This window comes from Canis aureus, chromosome 22, assembly GCF_053574225.1.
Source record: "Canis aureus isolate CA01 chromosome 22, VMU_Caureus_v.1.0, whole genome shotgun sequence".
NCBI lineage: Eukaryota > Metazoa > Chordata > Mammalia > Carnivora > Canidae > Canis > Canis aureus.
This window is the reverse complement of record NC_135632.1, coordinates 33,077,878-33,100,696: the sequence shown is the minus strand read 5'-3', so window position 1 is coordinate 33,100,696 and position 22,819 is coordinate 33,077,878. Positions and strand designations below refer to the sequence as shown.

Sequence of the window (22,819 nt, the reverse complement as noted above, 5' to 3'; positions counted from 1 at the left end):
GGACAGCTCTCAGTTCAGTTACTGGGGCTGCTTCCAATGTCTTGGGTCCTGGGAGTGACTTGTTCGCACTTCAGTATTCTCAAACTTATTTGACCATAGAACCTTTTTTTATTGCTTTTTCTTCAAAGCATCTCTTGGGACTGGTATTGTGGACTGCTATGGAAACATCACCTGAATGTTAATCTCAGGGTATGTTGTCCACTTAATGAGGATCACACAATCGAAATAATCAAGGGGAGACTGACTCATGCTAATTAATGCACCTGGGACTGAGGAAGTAAAAAGTTCCAAAATGGTTTGAGTGGTACATGATCTCATTGACTCAAGGTCTTATATTATTCTTAAGGGGAGTGTCAAATCCCAAGCCTGGACCAAATCCCCGTAATTCTCTCCCTTCCTCTAATGCAGTATAGATTTTAGAGGAAGAACCAATGAACTTACTCCTAGGTTGGAGGTAGACAGTGAGGGTAAGTAGGCAGTCCAGGAGACGCCAAGGCTTTGTGCTTAAACCCCCAGGTGGATGCTGGTACCTAGATGGGAAGACAGTAGGAAGAACAAGTTTTAGAAAGCATGAAGTTGGAGGTGTCTATTGGTGTGCCAGTGGACTTGTCAGGTTGACAGCTGGACAGGAGATTCTGGTTTTGGAGGAAACATCTGGGATGGATGCATTTGGATGTCATTTACCTATTTATTGAAAGCCATTAGACTGGATGAGATCACCTACAACAGATGCTGGCAAACTTCTTCTCTAAAGTGCCACATACTAAATATTTTCAGCAAGCCATATGGTCTGTTACAATTACTCAACTCTGCCATTGTAGCACAGAGTACATATAGAAGCAGCCATAGACAATACGTAAATGAATGAGCATGACTGTATTTCAATAAAACTTTATTTACAAAATAGGTAGTGGCCCATGTTTGGCCTGTCAGCCAAAGCTTGCTGACTCCTAACCTAGAGTGAAAATGCAGACCCAAAAAGAAAGTCCAAAACAAAGCCTAAGGCACTTCAATAAAATTATTATATACACATAATTATATCACTTATATGCCAGTCACTTTTCTAAATGCTTTACTTATATTGACTCACTTCATCTTCACAACAACTGATCAATTGGGTACCATTATCATATTTTACAAAGGAGAAAGCAGTTACTTAAATGAAAAGTTTATTTTTCTCTCTTGAAAAAAAAAAAAGTGTAGGAGCACCTGGGTGTCTCAGTCCATTAAGTGTCTGCTTACAGCTTAGGTCATGAGCTCAAGGTCTGGGGATCAAGCCATGTGACAGGCTCTACGCTCAGCCAGGAGGCTGCTGCTCCCTATCCTTCTGCCCCTCCCCCCCATTCATGTTCTCTCTTGCTCTCTCTCTCTTTCTCAAATAAATTTTAAAAACCTTTTTTTTAAAGTGAAGAGGTTCACAGTGTAGGCTGGTATGGCAGTTCTAAGTTCAGCAACGTAGGTTCCTTCCAGCTCATTCTTTTACCATTTAGAGTATAGCAGTCATTCTATTGGGCCAAAATGGTGGCTGAGGCTCCAGCCATTGTATCCACATCCCAACAGCTGGAAGAAGGAACAAAGACTAAGCAAATGGTATGCACCAGTTGTTTTTTTTTTTTTTTACGTTTCATAGAAACTGCCTTACAACATTTCTTCTGCTATATCTCAATGGCCAGAAGTTGTTAACACAGATACATGTAGGTGCAAGGGAGACTGGTAAATGAAAGTCTCTTTCCCAAAGGCCGTTGCACAACTAAAACTTAGACAATCTATTACTAAAGTAGAAAGAAAGAAAAGTTATTTGAGTAGAAGCTAGCATAAATGTTTCATGTTTTTTATCTTTCCTTATGTGCCTTTTTGCAAGGATAGTTAACCACACTCTCCCCAAGACATTTCTGCTCAGCTGTCTCATATCTCTGGCCCCCACTGTTGAAGTCCTGCATACCTTCAAAAGCCAGCTCAGAGATCACCTCTTCCATGATGCTGCACCTACCTTGCTAGGCAGATTCTTCCCATGTTCCCATGCCACAGTTATCACACTTCCTTGGATTTCGTTCTTTCCTGGTCTGTCTCCTCAGCTAGTTGCCTCTGCTCAATGGGACAAGTTAAGGACAGGTGGAGCCAAGTCGAGGCATGGAAGGTGAATTTTTAAGAACTAAGGGAAATACACACCCAAGATGCAAACGAAGAAGTAGTTAAGTGTGGAGGACACCCTGGAGCATGGTAAAGGGGCCATGGTCGGGCACCCAGTAGAATGGCAGTTCTCAAATTCGGCTGCCTGTGCAAATAACCCAAGGAAGTTTAAAAAAATCTTGATGCTCACGTTTCACCCCATACTGATTAAATTAGAATTTCGGAGCATGACACCTAGGCATCGTTTTTTAAAGCGTGTATGTGATGCCAATGTACAGCCTTATTTAAGAAACAACACAGCTGAAGACAGAGGAAAACACAAGGAAAGAAGATACTTTCCTCCTTTAGAGACCTTGAGAGTTTGTTGTTTACCTTCGAGGTTTTTCCAAGTGAAACCATTAGTCTTACCCTTTTAGGTCATTTCCTGCCGGCCGAAGACAGAGATGTATTTACATAATAAACTATTATTGATTAGAACACTTCTAATGAGAATTATTAAAGCCTTCCCAAGTTTATTTCAGGTGATTAGATGCACTATGGGTTAAATAAGTCTTAAGCTTCCCCTTAAGTAACTAAATTAGAGTAGTCAGCCAGGGAAATAAGAAAACAATCTTACCGAAGCGCACCTCATTTGTGACACATAATACGTTTAAATTGCTTTATCGACTTTACAGAGAAGCACGCCAGATCGATCACAAGTGACAGCACTGTGATTGCTTTTATCAGGGTGTGAGGGGCCATATTTCAAATTCAACGTGAGTCTTGGACTCCTTTTTTGGCTCACAGTAATGAGAGTTTCGTGCACTTACTACACATAAAGAACATCCCCTACTTGGAACAAGAAGGAATGCATTCCAGAAAGTTTTGTACTGTTTTCTCCAAAAGATAAAAGTTAGGGAGGGAGTTCTCTTAACTATGTTTTTGAAACTTTTTTCCTGTTCAAAGATTTCTGAGGCAATTCAGGATTGTTTTAATGCAGTGAGTCTCAGGGGTCTTCCCTGTGTTTTGTAAAAATCGAGGAAAAAAAGTTTTGGGAGCCATTCTTTCCCTTTTCGCTGCAGTATGTATATCCAGTTCTGGGGCAGAAGAACGCTCTGATTTTCCAAGCACATTTGGAGATTTCTGGAAATTGTTTGTAAGTGTTCCTTTGGCATGAAAGTTGAGACTCTGGCTTTGGTTGTTATTGTTACTGGTGAAAAGCAAGAAATTGCTTGGATTTGTGCCTTCAGTGAAATAGAAAGGGAGCCAGGAAACGCACTGGGCATAACTGCAGAATTGGAGGGATCCGTCATGAAGCTCCTAACCAGAAAAAGAGGCCTCAGAACATGTGTGTTTGCCAGGAAAGAAAACTGCTTTATTGAAAGGTTAATTTTCAGATTAGCTTGGGAAATTTGAGATAAATAAATGAAATCAGACAAAAAACATAAGGCCTGTATCCTTTTTCCCAGGGTTTTCAGAAAATAGTCACTGCTTCCAATGAAATGTTTTGACATTTTCAGTAGGGAGAAAATGTTAATTGTAATGTTATGTGTATGTGTTCTTAAAAACATTTGCGAACTAATCTTTTATTCGTTTGAAGAGTAATCAGAGAGTAAAAACACTATTAAAATGTTAGCTATGTTCATTACTTCTTAGGATCACTTTCCTGCTGCCTGGGATGTTGCAGTTCATTTTTCTGATTCAAATGTACCAATCTGGAGAAAATCCCTTTACTTGTCTTAACAGTTCAGTTGTAGTTTTTTGAGGAGTCTTATTACTAAACATCCACGGGGTCTACCTGGATTCCTTCCCTTATTTTGCCTCATCTGTTTCTTGTTCTCTTCCCTTGGAACAGTGGCTCCTTGACTATGTTTACAAAATCATCAGCCCTCGGGGTGCCTGGGTGGCTTGGTCGGTTAAGAGTCTGACTTTGGCTCAGGTCATGATCCCAGGGTCCTGGGATTGAGCCCCACGTCTGTCTTCCAGCCTGGCAGGGAGTCTGCTCATCCCTCTCCCTCTGCCCCTCCCCTTGCTTGTTCTTTCTCTCTCTTTCAAATAAATAAAATCTTTTAAAAAAATTAAATTATTAGCACTTAAAGACTCCCTTACATGTCAGTGGCCCACTGGCTCAGTATTGAATACACGTACTACTGAGTACTTAGCAGCAGGGGCTGAATTGACTTTTGGAACAGCCATCTCTGCTCCCACCACCCCGCTGCTTTGCACTTAACAGACACTGCATAGGTGTTTGTTGAATGACTGTCATTTCTACCGTCCTCCCTCCAGTCATATATCCGTGTTCTAGAATCCTGTGTTGTAGTTGACTAGAGTTTCATATCCAAAGAGCAGGTTTCACTGTTGAGTATTATAATATTACATTGTCTGTGGTCCCTTAGGAGGGAAATACCAACAAGGTCACACACTCATGGGCCAGCAGGAACCCAAATGTAAATGTCACCCCCTGAGTCCCAGCCCTACCAACTAAGTCTCTGGAAGAAAGAGAAAGAACCCCTAGCTTCAAAGAAAGCAGCTTTGGCCCTTACTGAATCATGATCTAGAACATGTGCATATAGTGGACATACACGTGCTTATCCACCCCTTAGTAATCATCTTAGCAAGCAGTTAGGGTCTAATTTGATATTTGTTCACATCTTAGTTAAAAGATATGGTGATTCATATGGAAAATGCTTTTCCCTCTTTAGAAGGTCACTGTCTTTAAACCTCAAGCACATGAATACTACTTAAATCACATTTAAACTTAAAAATGAACCCAAAAGCAGATTTGATTAGAAGAAAATGGTCAATGTACACTGTTTCCCACAAACTACCTCTAAGAGTGCCGTTAAGCACAAACGGAGGGGGAACTGCCGTAAGAGAGGGAATTCTTCGTGAAAGCGTACCAGCACATATACTCTCCCTCGTGTGCTTATAAAGAAAACATAAAAACCGAATGAGCAAAGCTAAATTAAGCTTTAGGTCTCATGTAGATTAGTGCTAATGATGTAGAAAATTATCAGCTGCAAGGAACAAAACAGAACTCACAGACACCAGTGGTGTTTTCAGAAGTGGCTTTCCTTTCCTTGGCATGTTGCTAAAACCTGTGGAACCTGTGTGTCATTAGGAGGATGGTTGGAATCAGTAACATTCAACAGATTTAACCACCAACATTTGCATGACTAGATTAATGTTTTGGAGTCAGTCATCAGGCTCGTTACTACTGGGATTTTCTCTGGGTCATGCTAATAAACCGGATTATTGATTTTAGGATTTTCTGCGTATCCAAGGATATTGTCTAAGATGTCTTTACAATGTTTCATGCTTAAGTTGTCAAGCCACATGACATCGCAATGAGTAATCATTTTCTAATCACGTTAAAAGGGGTTAAAAAATGGCATATAAAATGAATCTTCCCAGATTCAGAGGAACAGGAGCATTCTTGCTGTTACTCTTCCAGCGGGGTGATGGTCATCCCTACCTGCATGCCATCTACCCCAGGAATTAGCTGCGTTCTCAGCTTAAGACCCTTTGATAGAAATCTGCTTTCCAATATGTTTGAATGGCAGGAGAGCCCAAAAGACAGCTCAATCTAAATAGGATTTTAGTACATCGGGTGCTATTCCAAAGTAAAGCAGGCTGGGGTTGCTGTGTGGTGGTGGTGTTTATTCATCTTTCCTTTTCATTTCATGCGTATGGATGGACACTTCTCGGCGTATATGCCCAGCTCTCAGGGTGTATGGAGCTGGTGAATGCATGTGTAGAGTGTGTGTATATGTAAAGTAGACACTGAGCCAGGGTAACAGAATGAACTACTGTATGCAAGAAGTATATGAAGTGCACCCAGCTGCCGGCAGCAATTGCTACATGCAGGCCACTGATTATTACACGTATTTCGAAGATAGTCCGGGTTACAGTGGTTGCAACGCTCAGGCTGTGCCCAGTAACAACATATATATGGAACAGGCCTGGGCAGTGAATCAGCCTTATACCTGTAGTTACCCTGGAAACATGCTGAAAAGCAAGGACTCTGACTTGGACATGGCCCTGAATCAATACAGCCAACCTGAGTATTTCACTGAAGAAAAGCCTACTTTTTCTCAAGTGCAGTCGCCATCGTACTCTCACAAAAAAGGTAGGGACCATTTTACTAAATTTGTTAAAAGTTTCCGTGTTTGTTTCTGTTGTGTTTTAAAGTTACAGTTTGCATCAGCTTTGTCAAATCTTTGACTTTAAGCGCTGTTTGAAATTAAAAACAGCAGTAAAGAGGGAGGTTGCTAGGTGATTGAAAGGGGTCCGTGAGCAATAAAGATTTCCAAGCACTTTTTTTTAAGCATATATGAGAGCTGGATTGAGCTGACTTTTTAAGCTGTGTGTGTGTGTGTGTGTGTGTGTACATATTTAGATAGATAGATAGATAGATAGATGATAGATAGATAGATAGATAGATAGATAGATAGATAGATGATAGATAGATAGATAGATGATAGATTGTGTGTATTGCCTAAAATGAATAAGGTCAGTTTCTGTGCTAAAGAAAATATGTAAAAGGCTTCCCCTTGGTGGATAGGCACTGTGGCTTTTGAAGTGGGATAATTCTCCCCAGTTCAGGTTCAAATTAAAAACTCATTTGACTTTTTCTTGATATTTCATATTAAAAGTTCATTAATAAAATATTTTAGTGATTTTTAATGATCGTATACTGTTGATATATTAGGTTTTATAATTGTTCATCTTGATATGTTTACTGATCCATGTAAGCTGTGAAGAATCTACTCATGACCATATTAAGCTATAAGAATGTAAAACTCAAAAAGGAACTAATATGCTTTCTAATGCCATTTTGTCCCTAAAGTATTATGCGTCTGGAATCATGTTAAATGAATTCTCTATATGAAAGCAAGTAAAATACCCTTCAAAATATGCTAAGTGAAAACAAGTGCAAATCCATTTATCTTAATAGACACTGTAGCTTTACAGTGCTGTGTAATTTTCTATCAATGGAAAATTTCTTGTATACCAAAAAATAAAATAAAGTAAATAAGCAGGTAGTACACAGGAAACTCAGTAGCATCTGCCAGATACTTTGGAAATAGCTTAAATTCTATTCTATTCTTAAATATGCCATAAACTCTTTTTTTTCTGTGTACTATCTACAGGATATTGCATAGGAAACCAAATTTACAGGTTTCTGTAATTTGCAAAAATATGATGCCCTTTGATCCTCAAAGGTCAATTTCTCCATGAAATTATCTTAAAACAATGTGGCTTGGTTGATTATGGTTCCTATAAAAATTATTTGTTTTTCTTAATGTGACTCTGTAATTAAAAGTAGCCTGTTTTGAAAACAAAGCCTAAAAAAAAAAAACCCTCAAATTCCTGTTTAGTTTTTACCATATACTATGTTTGAATTTTCTGTCCTGTTCTCCAACTTCCAAATATGAAATATAAAGGGAATTATAGCAGAAAACATATTTAGAGTAATTTGTCTGCATTTTCCTCTAGTTTCACATCCTCTTGAAGGGTATCAGAATTTCTCATTTATCACATGGGACACTACAGAAGTCCTCTAATGGGAATATTTGAGATAGGCTGAATGTGTGCTTTCTGTTTCATTTAATATTATACTTATAAGTAATTTATCTTTGAAAAGAAGTTAACATTGCCTCATTAGACATTCCTGGATGTGCATTTCACAGTGTTGTGGGACCTCAAGACAATATTGGTGCCTGCCTCTCTATTGAGGCATTCTGCTATTCTTAAAAATTCCTGCAAAACTTTTCAGGCTCTTTTACTCTTTTGTTCTTTTGTCTTTACACGATATCTTCTTCAAGCAGGCTGGAGAATATTTGCTCATAAAACGTTAAACCAGATTCTTTGCTAATTAATTTGCCGCTTGAACTAGAGGCTAAGACACATTGTATGCATATATTGATGTAATTTCCCAAAGCCATATGCCATTGAAAGGCCACTGCCACCTGCCAAACTCACTAAATCAAAGCAGGCAAATATTCTTAAATGCGCCATTATTTACTGTTACAAGTCTCTAAGTAAATCCCAGTAAAACTAAACCCAGCTGTTAACTGTCTCTTTGGACAAAAGGTTGTACCCAACACGTTTATCCATATTGATCCATTATTGATTTTTGTTGTTGTTGGAGGACATCAGTAGTATCTCCTTAAGGCAAAATTAAGACTCTAAACAGGTGTTCAGTGGGGCAGACCTCATTATTCCGATTGGATTTTTATCTGTTTTCATGAAATTCGTAATTGTTTCATCTGGATTTGTCGCTGTCACTATGACGCTATAAACTCTTCCATAGTACAGCTGTCTTAACTTTGTCATTGTTTTTTTAAAGATGGCTTATTCTTTAGCCCTTAATTGGAATTTTCTAGTATTTAGAAAATGATCATAATGCTTGTAAAAAAAAATGTACTGTCAGTACACATAGATGAAATAAAGGAAGACTACAGAATCCAATGTCAAGACTAGTTATCTTAATGGTAGACATTAGAATGATTTTAGTTCTCTTTGTGTTGTTTCTTGTGTGTTTTTACGTCTGTAGCCAAGCGAGTTCCTGAAGCATTGAGGGCATGAACGAAGAAAACGGCAGAATTCAGTTCATTAAATCAAATTTAAACTAAAATTCCAAGAATTAGACTGGGGAGCAGAGCCAATATCATTTACATTTTGAAGAAGGCTGAAATGCAGAATGTAACGTCTGTTTTATTTTTCATATAGAATATGAGAAGACACAGTTTTCATTTTTAAAAGTTAGGGACAAATAATAAGAACCCTAGCAATCACTCAGAGGATATGAGCTCCTTATTTTTGTCTTTCAAGTAACATGGCCTTACTTTGTCAGGTTAAAAATCAGTCATCACAGCCAGTTCTGACCACTCACTTCACCTAAGCCCCCAGCTCAGGAGGAAGGAAAGAGTAGGTTTGGAAGTCAGCCAGAGGGGAGGGGAATTGGTTCCTCTCCCTTGTGACCATGGTTTCATCATAGTTAAAAGTCAGTATCTTTTTCTTTCCTTTTTTCTTTTGCTTGGAGGTAGGTGGTGGTGTGTAGGTCACTGGTTGTTTCCACCAGAAATTCCAGTTACATTCCAGAGTCCCCCAAACAGCCTGAGTCTGGCTGACCTGCACAGTTTTGCTGGTCAGTCTCTGGGTCTATTTAAATAGAATCATTCCCTAGAGTGTCTGTCCTGTGCAACCCCTGTCCACCAGATTCTTTGCTTAACATTTCCATGTGCCATCTTTATAGAAATTGCACCTATATGTAGTATGTTTGCATCAGAGTTCATTTTTATGTCCAAGAGAATAAAAAACTCCTGGACTTTTTGAGTCCGGGTCAAGGAGATGGAGTGTTTTTGTTCTGTTCAGTTTTGGTTTTGATTGCACACATTCTTGTTCTAAAGCCACATTGTTAGTGTTGCAGAAAGAAACATTAATAACCAAAGCAGGAACTGCACCTAGAACCGTCCTTTCTGAATCTCTCTTCGTTGCCCCTTTGTCTCAGGGACAGGAATCTAAACCTTTCTTCATTTCATGTATGTGAATAATCATGTAAACATTAGAAATGGAAATTAAATTGAGGGATGTTTGAAGTGGCCCACATCAAGAGGACTGGATTAAAAAGAAGAGTTAAGCCCCAAAGAAATATGATCTCTAATTAGAATTTCCTTGGCCTCTTTCAAAGTTAAGGAAGGGTTGCTATATAGTAGAGTCGACATGAGGCAGTTCCAAAGTCTGCTCAGAAAAAAAATGTTCCATGAGAAACAGGTACCCTTAAGCCCTGGAATCACACTCAGTCTCTGGAGAGGCAGGCAGGAAGAAAACCATAAAAAAGGGAAGATTCATGAGTCTCCCAACCACATAATCACTCCCAGCCACAAAGCTGAGGATGAGATGATTGCACACTATTTCAATTTCTTTCTCAACACTTACCTCTCCTTCGCTTCCTGCCCCTCTTTCTCCTGTCTCCCCTGCCCCACCCCCACCTCCCCTTTACCTCTCTCTCCCCCAGGCTTTCTCTTTCTGCCTCTCTCTCTCCCTCTCTAGTTGAATTTGCTTAATTTAAACACATAAGATTAGTCCACCCAATGCACTAAATGTTGCAGACATCCTATCTTTAAAATATAATACTTGACAAGTTAATGCAACTGCAGATTTTTCTGTAATGCTTATGTAATTGTAGGGACGCTGATGTAAGGTTAGGATTTCAAATTAGGCACGGCCCAACCCATATACTATTAAGAGACAATACCACTCCAGAAAACAATAGAACCATGTTTTAAAATACAAAACACATTTGCTGTGGAAGAGGTTAAAAGTTCCTGCTCTCAGTATCTAGAACTGGAAGCAAAGTAAGGAACAGTTGTAGTTTCCAAACCTAGTCCAAGTGCAGACAAAAGCAGGAGCTGACTCTTCTGTCCTTTCTTTTCCGAGGATTAATTATCGGCCTTGTCAAAGGCTCGTCCTTCAGAAATCTCACTGGATGCCTAACCTCATCCTAGACCACCCACTGCCAGTTCCTCACAAAGAAAGTTAATAGCTGCAGTTCAAGGCATGTTGAGAAACTGAAGTCAGATGACTGACAGGCTTGTGAAAGATTGTTGGTGCTGTTTATTTCCTACACATGGGGCTCATGTCCGCCCCCCTGCATCCCTCAATGAATACTTTCCCACAAACTCAAAGCTTTTTTCTTAGGTCTCAGCATTCAGGTGCATTGGCCTGAGGTTCCATTGCCTTCCACTCTACCATCTGTTCTGGTCTAGCTTTTATGACCCCATCTTCTTGTACTGATACTAAGTACCAGTGCTCACTTAGTGTCTATTCTTCCTTTTCCAGATCCTCACGACTGCTGGGCGTCCGTGCGCTGTCCTTGGTACCACCCTCATCTCAGGTCCCTCTGTACTGTACTAAGCTGCTTTAGAGAATTTCCTGTTCTGCTGGAGACGTGTGCTTTTGAGTGGTTACCCCACTCCTCTTTCCTCATCTACAGATACTTCCTGCGGTGTTGCGGTGTCTTCTCTCCATGGTCATCCCCCTTCTCAAAGCCTTCTGCTTCTAGCCACTCAGTGGCTGTGATTCCCTGCCCTCTGCACCCACCACAGGGCTCCTCCTCTAAGTTTCAAACCCTCTTCCATGCCCTGTTAGATCAAACACTAACTCCACCAACTCTCTCCTACCCACAGGGAAGATTCTGGCTTCCCTGCTCTAAAGGGAAGTTTTGATTCTGGCTTTGTACTTCTGCCCACACCGCACTCTGTTTTCCAGAAATCTTGGCCAGTTTCTCCATGTACTCCTCTCTCTGCCATACTTCCCTGAACTAGTGATACTTTTTCCAGCTACCAGCCACTGTCAGCTATACCCCAGCATGTGCCCTGCCATTCTCAGCCTGCATCACCTCAAGTCACTAACTCAGCTCAGAACCCACCAGCTTCTATTTAACCAGCACCACATTCTCTCCAACACCCTGGCTCCCGACTGACCCCTGCTTCAAAGGCAGGTATCCGGGATCCCTGGGTGGCGCAGCGGTTTGGCGCCTGCCTTTGGCCCAGGGCGCGATCCTGGAGACCCGGGATCAAATCCCACGTCGGGCTCCCAGTGCGTGGAGCCTGCTTCTCCCTCTGTGTCTCTGCCTCTCTCTCTCTCTCTCTCTCTGTGTGTGACTATCATAAATAATTTTTAAAAAAAGGGCAGGTATCCCTTGTTTTCTACAATAGTGCTGAATCATTTGTGTACACCATCTTTAAATGTTTTTATATAATGTATATTAGACCAGAGTTTCTCAACCTTGGCACTATGGACTTTTGGGGTCAGATGATTGTTGTGGGGGCTGACCTGTGCCTTGTGGATGCCTAGCAGCCTTCCTTGCTTCTGTGCACTATATTCCAGTAGCACACAACTGCTCCCACCCTGCTTTGACTAACCATGTGTCCAGATACTGCCACATGTCCCTCTGGGGTGAAATTACCCCTGGTTGAGAACCACTGCATTAAAAGAACATCATAAAAAAAATAAATAAATAAATAAAAGAAAAGAACATCATATTTAGAGAACATCTAAAGTAGGGGATCTTTTTGTAATGTGAAAATCCCTCATCAGTTTTCCTATTGAAAAGTCTAGATTTTTGTATACTGAGTTGTTCCAAAGTATGCAACATACTACTGCAGAGTAATGCAACATACTACTTACATATATGTGTTATACATCATTCCTATAGTCTTGATTTGGGTTCTCTTCATTATCTATCATCATCTTCATCACCAGCTTATTTAGGTAAACTCCATCTGGATCATAAGCACCATAAGGGCAATAACCTCCTTTACTTCGTGCTCTGAAGTGCACATCTATTATGACTGCAGGGTATACCTGCAGACAGACCAACAGAGCTATAACAATAATGATGGTATCCTGATGACAAATGCAGCTGCTCATTCCCCTTCATGAAATATCAGTCTGAAGAGCTGATAGCCCATATTTTCAGAGCTATAACGCTGAATCTCATTCTGAATGGATTTTCAGATAAAGAAAAGGCAACCATTTTTTTCTCAAACATGCAGGATCTGAAATAATTGTGGGAACTTCCATGTAAGCACAATGCCATAAAACTCTCAGAGCAAAATCAGAGGCAACTAGTACCCATTTCTGGTGACCTTTCCTGGTCCCCTCCCCTTCTCCAGTCTTCTAAAATACTTTACCCTTCCTGCTTTCCAACCCATTCCCTCTTTTATTTTTTTTTAAGATTTTATTCATTTATTCATGAGAGAGAGAGGCAGAGACACAGGCAGAGGGAGAAGCAGGCTCCATGCCAGGAGCCCGAAATGGGACTCTATCCCTGGACTCCAGGATCACGCCAAAGGCAGGTGTGAACCGCCAAGCCAGCCAGGGATTCCACCCCCCCCCCATTCCCTCTTTTAAAGCAGGAAAAGACCTCATTAGTACCAGAGTTCTAAAACTCCAAAGCCTACACATGCCAGAGAGCTGATATGGATTAAAAACACAGCTGTTTCATTAGGACTGCTTAATTTAAACTTTTCAAGTAACATACATATTGTGTGTATGTTATATGATAAAAATATTTTTCTCTCATAAAGAAATATATTTTCTCTCCTTTTCTTTGAATTACTTCTGTCTTCCCACTTTTGACAAAAATTAAAAACCTGTGAAATATTTCTTTGCCTATAAAAACATAATCGAAGGATAAGCATAAATGACAACTGACATTTAGCTGCAGAGTTGAGGTACAATAGGGAGTCGTGTAGACTGTAGCAAACTAGAAAGTGTATTTTTTTTCTTAGAAGATGGGATGCCCTTCTCAGTTCAGTTAGACTTGTCACCCTCTGAGAATTTGAGCTCAGTACTGCAAGATCTTCTGAGAATTTGAGCTCAGTACTGCAAGATCTTCTGATTTTTCACATGAAGCAGGAAATCACCACAAATGTTCTGGTTTTAAAAGTTGGCTGAGATCTGTAAACACTCTGCAATCCAAACACTGTGGATTGCCACTGTGTGTGCCCCTTGATTAAAATTTTGACTGAAACTCATTATACCAATCTATTCCCTTTCCTAGTGATTTGCATCTTCAAGTGGTTTAGTTCTAATTCTGGATTGAAAGGTTGTGTCAGCTACTAAAAACCTGAGTCTACGGGGACAGGGATGAGGAAGTTTAGCTAGTGACTTGTGTATGAATCTGTTTTATGCCCAAACTTAACCGTAAAATGAATATATTTTAGTTTCAGAAATTTTTCAGTCAGAAGAAATAGTCTGAAACTTGCTTTGCCCCCTTTTCTGCCCCTAAGACTTCCAGATGGTGGAAATCCAGAGTCCCTTGTCATCATGTCCTCTCCTCTTTTCTGAATTAACACCTCTGATCTAGTCCTCCTTCTGCTTTCCTTGTCCTCTACTACCTCCTGTGTTTTAGAGTTCTAAGACTTGGGACTCCATGCCTTCTGTCCCCCAGCAGCAAGAGCCTAGCCAGCCAGAGGTAAGGTGGAAAACAAAGATGCTCAGTGATTCCATGAGGGTACTAGGAATGTGGAAAGATGATTGCTGTTCTGAGGAAAAATTTGGTGAAACGGGAGCCTCTGGGGCAGCTCTGCTGGAAATTAGCAGACAGCAATAAAAGAGTATCTTTCAAGTTAATACAGTTTCAGGTTTGTACCCAGTGTCTTACACATTAGGGCTATGTATGTTTGTTAAATAAATTAATAGCTGGCTAGCTGGATGAATGGATGGATGGATTAATATAGTGTTTTCCAGAGAGTTGAAATTAACATGATGCCAAACTTGGTACCTAATACTAAGAATTAAATGTAAAAGGAAACAGCATTAGTATTTTAGGAAAAGACTAAAAGATGAGCCAGTCTTTTTACATATATAAAAAAATGACATAGGGAAGAAGGTGCTGAGGGCAGGGGGAGCTTAAACCAGAAGAGTCTGAGCTGTGGGATGAATTGAGAAAGTTCAATATAAAATTGAAAGAATGACTAAACATGGTAATTATTTAGCTTCCTTAAGGGTACTAATACGTAGTCTTATCTGATATCGTAACCCAAACTATTCGAAATTCTTTGATGGCTCTAAGTTGATAGTTCTGCAAGATGAATCAGCAACATGGACCTCTCTGAACTGACCAAAGTATTCCCAACGCCAGTAATAACCACTGGTTCTTTTAGATAGTTTTGCTTGGTAAGAGATCCTATACCAAAGGTAAGATTGGCCAGATTGGAAATGGTTTCTGAATTCAGCTCCTCACCCTTCTACAAGATCTGCCTTCCTAGGTAGCACCTTCTACTTTACATCTACCGTCAAGATCAATCTGCCTTATGTTCTAGTCCCTAAGCATTGTGTTTGCCAAGGTGATAAGAGGTGCCAGTGTTTCTTCTCCTAGGATCTGAGATGATATTGTAATCCATTCAAGAGAATTAAACTAGACAGCCTTCTGATTTTACTCATATATAGGAAAGCCTTGAATCCATTGCAAACCAGGAAACCAAGCTTACTGCCTGTTGCATGATTTCTAGCGTAAATATACACAACTTTCCCCTTCCATGCACCAAATCCCTCTGAGAATCAGATTTTTTAAATTAATGTTAAGCTACAACATGGATAAACCTTGAAAACATTATGCTAACTTAAAAGCCAGGCACAAAAGACCATAAAATGTGTCATTTCATTTGTATGAAATATCTAAAATAGACAGATCTGTATAAATGAAACATAAAAAAAAAAAAAAAAAAGAAACGAAACATAGATTAGTGGTTGCCTCGGGTGGGGGGCGTGGTGAAAGGGATAGGAGGAATGGGAGTGTCCTCTAAAGGTACTGGGTTTCTTTGGGGGATGATGAAAATATTCCAAAATTGATTGTGGTGGTAATTTCACAACTCTATGAATATAGAAAAAGCCATTGAGTCACATGGTATGTGTGTTATATCTTAATGAAGCTGCTAACAAAAAAGGTTGAGAAATGTTAGTAATATTTGACAATGTCCACCTATTTTACATGCAAGATAATACGTGGCAAGTAAGCAGACATTGCCAAGCATCAACTGAAAAAAACTCCAAGTCTTTGTTGAACAAACAGATGGAGTTTGCTTTCATAATAATATGCTTGATAAAGTGGCAGCATAGTTTATTAGTCTAAAAAATAATACATCTGAGCATGTAAGAGCTAGGGAAAACATATCACCCTTGAATTATACCATATCAACATGGGTCTTAATTGTTTTCTGGGGTGAACAGTCACTTGTGATAATTTGCAGATGCAATTCACAGAGGAGCAGTTGTGGCTACCAGGGTTGTGTTTCTCATGTTTTCTTCTAGACAGAACCAAATACTGACATCAATTTAGCATTCATTCCTGGTAACAAAACTTGTACTACATGTGCATTATCCTTAGCAGTGCATCTTTGGCCAGCATGTGGCTTATTTGGTAAGCATGAAAAAAGAAAAAGATAGAAACACAGAAATTAGGAGAGCAGGAAATGGTTAAGTTCTCTGGGAGAACTAGTTAGCATGTGATGTTGTCAAATATATTCAGTAATCTTAAGAGAATCTTCACCTACCTATTAATTATGTGTGGGATGTTACTCCCTGATGGATGACATTTAATGATGAATAACGGACTTAGGCATGATAATTGATGTGTCATTTTCTGTGGTGCCTGTTTTAGGTAAACAAGATGGTTCTGAGTTAATATTTTAGAGAAAAGAAAGAGATGGGTGGAATACACTAGGATGACCATGTAAGCAACTGCAACCAACTTAAGTAGATGTTTCTGTAAAAGTCGTGATGATTTAACTAAAGACATAAGTAATCTCCTATTCATCTACCCACCAAGAAGATAATCTAGGAGAAATAAGAGAACAAATCAAACCGCCCATCAGACTAGCAGTCAGAAAATGGAAGGAGCCCATTCCACACACAGAATTATCAGTAGATTCCAGGATTCACAAGAACTTAAAGGTCAAACTGTTCAACAACCTACATAAATTATTGAACTACAGGCAGAAGGAAATTTTCAGTATCTTACTACCAACACCACAAGACAGAGCAGGCAAGTCATGAAGTACAGTGAGAAATGGTGAGGGACCTGCATCTCTGTTTAAAGAGATGCAAACTCTCTTTATATTAAATTAAAATTAATTAAACAAACTCTGTTTAATATTCTCTGACCCTTCCAAGGCATGTCCCATAAGCAATACAGTATCCAACTATATAACAATTGGTCCCTGAATATGAGAAGGAAGTGGGCTGTACCTCTTTCTGCCTTATCCCTGCCATGTGCACCTGATACCCAGAACTGAAGAGTCTTCACTTTGAACAACTATTACATAACCTCAACAGATAAGAGATCAAGAGATAACTTTCCTGATGGGGAGAGATGCATTCCATCTGCCTTTACCAGAAAAGTGTGGGTTTTAATAATTGGGTTACTTTGTTGCTTAAAAGTTACTATGTGTTTTATAAGTCTATGTTTCAATACACCCACAAACAGGTACACACAGTCACACATGCTAATCCAAGATGAAGAAACCTCAAAATGCTAGAGTGGTTATCTCTGTGGTGGGGAGTTGAAAGGCAAATTTGGGTTTTGCTCATTTATGTATTTTATTTTTTCTATAATGAACTGTATTACTTGTAAATGTTTTATTTAAAAATAAAATTTGTAAGAAACTAATACACAAATGGAGGGTATTCATCCTTTCTAATGGCTGAGTAATATTCCATTGTATACATAGACCACAGCTTCTTTATCCACTCATCTTTCGATGGACATCGAGGCTCCTTCCACAGTTTGGCTATTGTGGACATTGCTGCTATAAACAGTGGGGTGCAGGTGCCCCAGCATTTCACTGGATCTGTATCTTTGGATGGAGTGACTGGGTGATGGGCACTGAGGAGGGCACTTGACGGGATGAGCACTCAGTGTTCTATGTTGGCAAATCAAATATATATATATTCTTTTTTACTGAAGTTTGATATATATGTATATTTTACTTTATATATATATATATATATATATATATATTCTTCCACCATATTGCTTTTGATTCCTAAAGAGGGACCACTGAATTCCATTGGTGTTAAGTTCAGAGTATCTTTGATCATTTCCCCTATGACCCTCCCCCCACATTTGGTAACTAGTTATTTCTCTGGGCACAGATCCCTGTCAGAATATTTTGTGTTATTTCTTCCTATGGATGGACTTCTTCTTTGTAATAAAGCAATCCCCAGTGAGTTTTCCTGTAGATGTTGACAGATTACCTATTAAATTTGAACCACAGCACCATCAGTTACCTACCAGACAGTGGTATACAACTTTGGGACTTGGGGTTAATGAGAAACCTAGCCAGGAAGCAAACACTCTTTTGAGTGTAATGGATTATATAGCCCAAAGTAGAAAGCAGAGCACAATGTATAAAATTCAGATTGCAAATCTCCACTTTTGGTGATGGTATCTGAATCACACTGGCCTGGTCATAGTGATTTTCATGTCTATATTGTGGGGAAAATGGTATTGCCCTTAAGCTCTCTTTAGTCCTGTCTCACTGTATTGAACCTAGTGATCAGAGCAAAGAAAGACCAAATCTAGTTGATTAGTGAGCCTGCATGTCCCCAGATCATTAGGTCTTGGATGAGCTTCAATCTGGATGTCTTCGTTTTAATCTGACTGGAATCTTAGTTTCTTTACCAAAAATCAAACTTTCTAATGCAGTTTTCATTAGGCCTGAAGTTTGGACTCCTGCATCTGCATTATGACCTCTTTCAGAAATCTTTTCTGAGATCTTTAGCCTTCTCAGGTACACCTTCAGACTTCAAGCCCAATAATGAAAACTTAGCCATCTTTAGATCATTAGCATATTGCCTGGCACATAGTATACTCATATAAATGTTTGTCAAATGGAAATGTTCTCTTTTATTTCCTTCATTTCTTTGTTTTTGCAGTAACAGCTTTATTGAAACCTATTCCACATACCATAAAATTCACACATTGAAGTGTAAACCTATCCATGAAAAACAGTGGTTTTTAGTATATTCAGAGTTGTGCAACCATCAGTACTGTTTCTTTCCAGGACATTTTCATCACCATGAAAAGAGACTCTGTACCCATTAGCAATTACTCCTGACTCTCCCCACCCTCCAGGCCTTGTCATCCACTAATCTAATTTCTGTCTCTATGAATTTGCCTATTCTAGACGTTTCATAGAAATGAAATCATACAATATGTGGCCTTTCATGTCTGGCTGCTTTCTTTTAACATAATGTTTTCATTTTATAAAGGTTCATCCATATTGTAGCATTCCTTCTCACAGCTGAATGATATTACATTGTATGAGTATACTACCTTTTGTTTATCCATTCATCACTTGATGGATATTTGGGTTGTGTCCATCCTTTGGATATTCTAAATAAGGCTTCTTTGAATATTCATGTACAGATTTGTGTGTGGACATGTATTTTCAGTTCTCCTGGTTATACACTTAGGTGTGGAACTGCTGGGTCATATGTCACTTTATGTTTAACCTTTTGAGGAACTGCCAAAATGTGCTTTATTTTCTAAAGCACATTTTATATTCCTACCAGCAATATGTAAGGTTTCAGATTTTTCCATATCCTCACCAACATTTGTTATCGTCAGTCATTTTTATTATAACCACCCTAAGTTGAGTGGTGTCCCCTTGTGATTTGGACTTTCCATTTCCTTGCAGTGGAGTTCAGCACCTTTCATGTTCTTTCCTTCATTCACCTTTTCTCACATTAAGGAATGACCCGGACTGGAAGTATAGAACTCAGCTTCTTACACGTACGCTTACCAGGGGGAGAAACCATGCCTTATTTGTTTTTATATTCTCAGTACCAAGCACAGTGCTAAGCACATAGTACATGCTAAATAAATGTTTTCTGAACCTATGAATAGATGAATGATTAAATAAACACACAAATCATTCCAGTCCCCTATTTTTCTGTCCACATCCCTCCCAGAATTCTCTTTTTAAAAATGTCTGATGAAAGTTTTGAAACTCTTGAAACAAATTCAACAGATGACTCATGGTTTGCATGATGCAAAAGTAAACTAAGAAAAGCTGTGATATTTAAGAAGATAATCCTGTACATTACCAGATCTCACTCTGAAGTCACTTGTCTCCCTCCCAAAAGGGGCCATTTTTCTAAAATAAAGTCTGAGCAAAGTAATTTCTAAGAAATTGTGAAAAGGACTCATTTTCTTCTATCTCCTTTGTGGTTTTTTTTGTGGGATGTAAGCCCTCTGTGACCTAGTTTAATAAAAGGCCTATGAAAATGTCATGGTAAAACATACAGCAAGTCATCTGTCATTTCAACCTGGCTAATCTTTATTGAAACCAGTAAGAGTTTATCAAGTCAAGGAACTTCATAAGGGGCTATGATCAGGAAAAGGAATGATTTTATTTTCTCAGCCTTTCCCTTATCCACATCCCAACAGAGCAAATTTTGTTTTGATTTCTGCACTCACCTAAAGATATGTGCTTCAGTGGTAAACCACTGATACCATATGAAACTGAATTTGCCCTTTAGAATCAATTTCTTATATTTGGACATTGTCTACAAATGAAGGGAAAGAGGCAAAGACTAGTGGGAAGTAGGCTGCTTCTGCTTTGGTTTTTTTTTTTTTTTTAAGATTTTATTTATTTATTCAAGAGAGACACAGAGAGAAGCAGAGACACAGGCAGAGGGAGAAGCAGGCTCCATGCAGGAGCCCAATGTGGGACTCAATCCTGGGATTCCAGGATCACGCCCTGGGCCAAAGGGAGGCGTTCAAGTATGAGCCACCCAGGCATCCCTGTTTTTGTGTTTAAACTTTAGTTTCCTGGGCCACGGAATTTAAAGTAATAAACAATAGTACACTAACACAGAGAGTTATCGTGGTTGGACTTTCTTTTTTTCTTAATAAATAGCCTCCATTATTTCATACCACGCAGCATTCTCAGGTTTTGTGTCATAATGGCACAAGTTTACTCAAAAAAAATTTTTAGATGGCTTTGTTCATTCTACTTAAAGTTAACTGCCTATTTTAAGAAAAAGACCAGCGTTACTTATACTGGAAGTTAGAAGATCTGGTTAGAAGACCTCTGCCTTAATTTGTAGTATGACCCTGAGGTAGGCCAAGCAAACCTCTGAAAGCCTATTCACCTCAAATACTTGATGATCTCTGAACCATAATGTTTCCTGAATTTATTGCATGGTGCCTTGATTCTAAAGCAGATCCAGTCTTCTAAGAGGAAATTCCAAAATAAGCCTTGGAAGAGAGATTGTGTTCTTCAGAACCCAGAGCACTCCAGATGTCTCAGATCTTGGCCTCTCTGCATGATTCATTGGCTCCAGCAGTTTTCATGAGTATTCCCACCTGCACAGCAAGAGTGATCACACCTATTTCTAAGGCATTCTGAAATCCTGGGCATAGTATCAACTCTGTACACGTGAGAGAAGTTAGTGGATAAATATAAGATATGGAGGAAGTATATTGAGTCAGGGAAAGACTTTAAATTTTGTCTTGTTAAATATTTTATTTACCTTTTATATTTAAAACTAAATGATCATAAGATGTAAAGCCTAAAGCAAAATTTGGATTAAAGTGTATAAAACAATTTGGTCCTGCCTCCTCCCTCACGCGCCTTACCTCTTGTCTTCCTTTTATCCTCTGCCAAACTATGGTGTGTCTTTGACTTTAGCATGATATTTTCTCCTCACATTACTCTTTTTTCCTTCTTCACAGGGTACATCCCCAGTTACTTAGACAAGGACGAGCTATGTGTAGTATGTGGTGACAAAGCCACCGGGTATCACTACCGCTGCATCACGTGTGAAGGCTGCAAGGTAAGCTCAGCCCAGCTCCAGTCCCCTTCCCAGGATCCCACCAGAATGCAACATGAAGTTTAAGTTCAAATTAGAACCAAATTCCAACATTCACGGCCTGTGATCATCCAGGTGTCTGGCTGTCCTCGTCATTTTTTGGCATGGTCAAGAACTGAATTTATTGACTTTTTCCAAATCAAAAATAACTACATGAATTTGCAAGAGTATAATGTCTGGCTTTTAAGACAGGGAGAAAACTAATAAGATGAAAAGAAATTAATATTCTCACCATGAGTTTAAAAATGCATAGATATTTTATATTATCCCAAGAAATAACCATTTCTCCTCCTCCTTTATCTCCAGTGGTTGAGGAGACGAAATTCATTCTACCACATGCTATTAATCTGAGTAAATATGCTCACTTTTATATTTTTAATATGTTCACTTTTAAGGGTTCCATTAGGGAATATCTTTGAGGCTACTTAGACTTAATTATGTTCTGAAATTGTCCAAATTGGCTTTCCGCACAGCCTTCAGCCAGTAAGTAAATTCTGGGCATCCATCAGCTAATTTTATGCTCTACAGACCCATCTTCAGGAGATACTTGACAAGGATACATTAGTGATCAACAGTTCACTTCCCAAAAGTCAGACTAAATTTGCCTACTTAGACTCTTCATCATCAGAATTAAGATAAGTTTTCTGGCAAATATCTTTTGGTCCAACAACTTAGCCTAGAAAACAGTCTACTACAGAAATAGATAAAGCTTAACCCAGTGCTAGATCCAGCATTCAGCTAATGTTTTATAAATGAGGAAGTATATTAAGTCAGAGAAAGACTTCTTAAATGTTTACTTGGTAAATGTTTATTACTTTTTATATTTAAAACTAAATGATCACAAGATGTAAACCCTAAAGCAAAGACTGTATTAAATTGTGTAAAACAATTCAGTCTTCCCCCCTCTCTATCACCTACCTCAGCTCCTCCTCTTTCTTCCCCTCCTCCAACTACCTTCCTTTCCTCCTAACCTTTGACCCTAGACCCCCAAAATCAGCATCGTAGCTTGGTTTCAAGGTAAGGTGCTCCATTTCCCTAGTGGAAGATCTTCCATGCAAATCCCTATATTTTGTACATGAAATTCAGAAACACTTAGCAGACGCCTGCTGGAAGTGTTGAAATGATATATCCATTGCAATCAGGGCATATCGGGGTGTTTCCAAGTTCCCAAGGCCCTATATCTGCAAGACTTTCATAATGTGATGGTGTGTGCTCTCATTCATCCAGACCCCTTTGATGTGGAATTCGTACCTTTTAACAAAGATCGTGCTAAAGATGGCTATTACATCCATGAAAATAATGTTTTAAAGAGTTT

At 39.1% G+C, this 22,819-nt stretch overlaps 1 protein-coding gene across 21 annotated transcripts in view; it reads left to right on the top strand.

Annotated features, from left to right (window-relative positions):
* The window catches only part of THRB (thyroid hormone receptor beta), a 371,044-nt gene that overhangs the window by 315,083 nt on the left and 33,142 nt on the right, over positions 1-22,819 (top strand). For 20 of the 21 annotated variants that reach the window (XM_077865408.1, XM_077865416.1, XM_077865411.1 and 17 more), the window contains one exon: positions 21,368-21,468. In XM_077865408.1, the coding sequence (XP_077721534.1) occupies positions 21,368-21,468 (101 nt within the window). Of the gene's footprint in view, positions 1-5,895; positions 6,239-21,367; positions 21,469-22,819 lie in introns of those variants that run through there. The other variant, XM_077865404.1, reaches the window with a different exon arrangement.